The sequence below is a fragment of the Haliotis rufescens genome, unplaced genomic scaffold (assembly GCF_023055435.1).
Source record: "Haliotis rufescens isolate VD_foot unplaced genomic scaffold, xgHalRufe1.0.p SCAF_19, whole genome shotgun sequence".
NCBI lineage: Eukaryota > Metazoa > Mollusca > Gastropoda > Lepetellida > Haliotidae > Haliotis > Haliotis rufescens.
This window is the reverse complement of record NW_025963879.1, coordinates 18785781-18790176: the sequence shown is the minus strand read 5'-3', so window position 1 is coordinate 18790176 and position 4396 is coordinate 18785781. Positions and strand designations below refer to the sequence as shown.

The window sequence follows — 4396 nt, the reverse complement described above, 5'->3', positions numbered from 1 at the left end:
TGAACATGTAACTGGCATATGGGTCGACTCTGTTCTATTTGCAATGTCAAACTGTTTGCACAACATAAACAATGAAGGGGATGCAACAATATAGTCGATTACGCTTGTGCCATTGTGGCTGATGAAGGTATAGTCACCTTTTGCCGCGTCTGATCCACATCGGCCATTGAAAATGCACAAATTCAAAGCACTACATACGTTTAGTAAAATCTTACCAAGGCGATTAACAGTAGTATCACAAGAGAAACGTTTGGTGATCACGTTGCCATAAATATCAGAAGGTTCCTGGATGCCAAGCCTTTCAGCAATATCACTCTCTGCGGCATCGGGCTCATTACCGGTTCGGGAATTAAAGTCACCTCCAAGCATGATAAACATATCACCATATTTTTGTATAACATCTAACAAGGATTCAAATAATAAACTTATTCCACATTTTGTTGGTTTACCTCTGTACCAAGTTGACCCATCAGGATTGACATAAACACAAGCTACCAATACATCTTTTTCTAGCTTAAATACCGATTTATCCAAAATAACATATATCACATTCTGTCCAATAATGTGCCCTTTGACATAATTGACTAGAGACTTTCTAATAAGTACTACAATCCCCCCCCCCCCCCCCCGATAATCTCCCAAAAGATGACAATCTCTCTGCAGACAAAACATATGGCTGGTAATCACCGAGCTGTTGATCAAAATCACAGTCCTTGGCCCATGTTTCTGTGAGTCCAATAAAGTCAAACTGTGTGATATATGAAACAAATTCATCGTCTAAAAGTTTATTAGTAATACCGGAAATGTTCCAGAACAAGAAATCTGAAATTGATTTAGTAACACAGCGATAATCCGGGCCTCGGCCACACCTCTATTTATCATTAGTATCTGTGTCCTGCCTATCTGAATGCTGTTGGTAATCCTTAACTACAAGGGCACCATTCTTGTAGTAGCCTTGCTTGTTGTTACGTCTCAAATCCTGGAGTACTTTCCTCTGGTGTGTGGTGAGATCACTGCCTATACCATATCCACTCTCCTTCAGTTTATCGCGCAGGCCTATTGCTCCCACTTTGCAGTCCATAGAATTGAATCGAACTATAATAGGTCTCGGGCGATTAGACTTTGCATAGCCAATCCTATGGGCGTTCACAATGTCAGTTGCTGAAAATGGAGTACCTTCATTATGGGTGTTCAATGTTTCGCAAATAACTTCCTTTATGTTCATTTTATTTTCATCAGGTTTCTCAGCGACACCATACAGCAGTATATTCTGCTTCCGGCTGTACTGTTCTAGTTTATCCACAGTATTCTCAAGGTTGTCAATCTTATCGGTAACATAACTATATGCTGACCTGTCTAAAGTAGAACTATGCTCCTCAACACAAGCGACACGTTCAGATAATGCATCTATGTCCAGCCGTAGTATTTCCTGTTGGCTTTTCATATCTGCTATTTGTAGTTTGAGTTCATCCACGGACTGATTCAATTTACGTGTGTCAGACTTTATATCACGGCTATCCCTAGAAAGTTCACACTTCATTGCCCGCAGCTCTTGTAAAATCTCATCTTTACATGTTTGGAAGTCAACCTTTGGGGGCCCCGGGTTTAATTCCACATCCACTGAGAGAAGCAAACGAGTATGTTGATGAATGATTGCAGCACTCACCATAGTCATTGTGTAAAGGACCAGACATGTTGCCATGAGCCGGTAGCACATCTTTGTAAACGGTGTCCATTCCGTCCTGGGGTTGTAATCACCAATATGGCCGACCTGTCTCGTACCTCGAGGGTGGGTGAAAGTGCCGATTCGCACTCTCCAGACTTCAATACATATACCCATCGTGAGTCAGGAGCGTCTTGGGTATGTTAGAAACCAATATGTCCTCACCAGATGTTGATGGTGGCCTTTGGTTTAACTTAAATTACAAAATGCGACGGACCCAAGTTTTGACCAACCGCCCTGTCCAAGGGAGGTCACTGCATTGAATCTAATGAACGCCAACAGTGTAAACTATAAGTATGTGTACAACATCAGCACGATTCATTTATAGGTTGCGCTCAACACGGAGTATGCTGAACACCGTCAATGATGAATGTCTTCAGTTCGTGAACAGGCGATACAGACATGACAGCAGACATCTGGAGGAGACTTGAGGATGTCTGTCGGGATATGGGCTTGGTCTCGGGAGGGACGGGAACGCTGGCTTTCTGAAGACGTGAGACGGAAACTCTCCGCACCATTCGTCTGGCAACACTTCCTCTCTGGAACGATATATCTAGTCGTGGTCGTTTGGCGGGAGACTCCATCACCATTTCGTCTGACCGATCAGTTAGGGAGATGCTGAGAGCTTTCTTTGCCATTTCCTGAAGCTGTCGACTTTTCATCTGAAGTTCCTCGTCGCGTTTCTCTAGAGAGCGACGCCTCTTGTTGAGTTGAACCAGGCGGTCATTGAGGAGTTGGACTCGAATACTCCCAGTTGAGTTGTTCAGACGTGTTGCCATAATAACTGTCAGACACGATAGTTGGAATACTTCAGAAGAAGACCAAATATCACTTGAAATGGCGAAGCAGGATTGAATGTTGAAAGGGTAAGAAACGCAGTGAGAGATAAACTTCGATGTTTGTGTACTGACCTCTGGCAATAAATGATGAGCAGAGAGAGATATTTGAAGATTTTACGAGCGCTTCAGCCTCTGGCTATTTCGCACTCGGGGCAGACGGTTCTTATAAAATATAGAATAGTGGGAATAAATATAAACGTCTAGCCCAAAAAACTGTAAGTGAAGGGGGATAAAGTAATGAGAAGAGGGGTTGAGGATTTAGTGGCCATAGAGAGCCGTAGAGAGATAGTAAAGTTCTACATTAGCCAGGTTTATTGGGGTATAATTACTAGGATAGATAGAGTGACAGAAGTAATCAGTTAAGCTGATGTATAGCTACTATTAATAGATAAATTAAATTAAATCAAGGGGGAAAAAATAATGAATAGGTATGAGTAACCTAAGTTAGAAAACGGGGGCCTAGCGCGGGGGTTGGGTGGTGGGGGTAAGGCTGTGTGTCGGCGTGATTGGTAGTGGGCTTGTTTGTGTCGGCTGAGGGTGGATGGCTGGTTAAGCGGCTATAGAGTTACTGAGTATGGGTATAAGAGTTTGTGGCGCGGACGTCGGAGTAGACAATCCGCGCTATAGGTTGAGTGCGCGGACGTCATTGTAGACTATCCGCTATAGAATTTTGAGGCGCGGACGTCGTAGAAGACAATCCGCGCTGAGAATTTCGATCCCGATCCGAATCTAGAATTTTGCTGTTAATGTTAAAGTTACTTGCTGAGTTTGTTTGGGAGGGTCTATAACAATAAAACAAAAATACCACAACATCAACAAACAGACTTTACACAAATTTCAAAACAATCCAGACAAGGCACCGTACACCACACACTTACACAAACTACTTATTACCCATAATCTAAACAACATAACCCATCCCCCCCCCCCCCTAAATCAATTCATAGCTGACCTCCCCTCCCCCGCAGTAGACACCTCACTCCACTTAAGGTTCACCCCTAGCAATGGCATCCCAGCTGAAAACAAGGCAAAACAAACACACACCTACATCCAAAACAACTGGCCTACACACACCCACATCTACACAGACGCATCACAATCAAACAACATCACAGGCTTAGGACTACATATAAATCAAACACCCCCGCTCACTACAAACTTCAACTACAAAAACCACACAAACAATCACACCGGCGAACTACTAGCCATTCTAACTGCAATACACGCAACTAAAACAATTAACCAACAAAAGTTTCTAATCATCTCCGACTCACTTTCATCTCTCAAACAAATACAAAATAAACACTCCAAAACCCGACCAGACCTCATCGCCAATATAATCACTCTCATCAACGAACTTAGGGAAAAGAACAAACATATTAATTTACTCTGGGTCCCAGGGCACACTAACATTCCAGGCAACAACTTAGCCCATACCGCAGCCAAACAAGCCACCCAACAACCATCATTACAAATATACTTCCACACGTCTAAGGTAGAAATTAAGAATATAATAAAGAGATCCATAAAACTACACAATTACAATACTATTATACAAAACTGCAACTCCGTCTGGCTTAGATCAATTTTCACCCGTCCCAACTTTAAATGTCGCAATTTTAACATATCCAATCACCTAGACAACATCATTTCCCGAATAATCAGCGGCAACACAGCTCTAAACCAAACACTATACAAACAAGGAAGACACCCAGACGGAACCTGTACATACTGTAAATATCCTGAAGACTTGTACCATATTTTTAACAGCTGTCCTTTCTATAACTCTCTTCGCGCCGATCTCTATCAAGCTATCCCTCCAAACCTTAAACAC

At 42.6% G+C, this 4396-nt stretch overlaps 1 protein-coding gene across 1 annotated transcript; it reads right to left on the bottom strand.

Moving 5' to 3' along the window:
- Nucleotides 1-631: 631 nt before the first annotated feature.
- On the bottom strand, nt 632-1968 carry LOC125381637 (protein unc-13 homolog C-like). The gene has a single exon (XM_048398748.1). The coding sequence runs from the start codon at nt 1838-1840 to the stop codon at nt 872-874; it is 969 nt and encodes a 322-aa protein (XP_048254705.1). The 5' UTR covers nt 1841-1968; the 3' UTR covers nt 632-871.
- Nucleotides 1969-4396: the final 2428 nt, after the last annotated feature.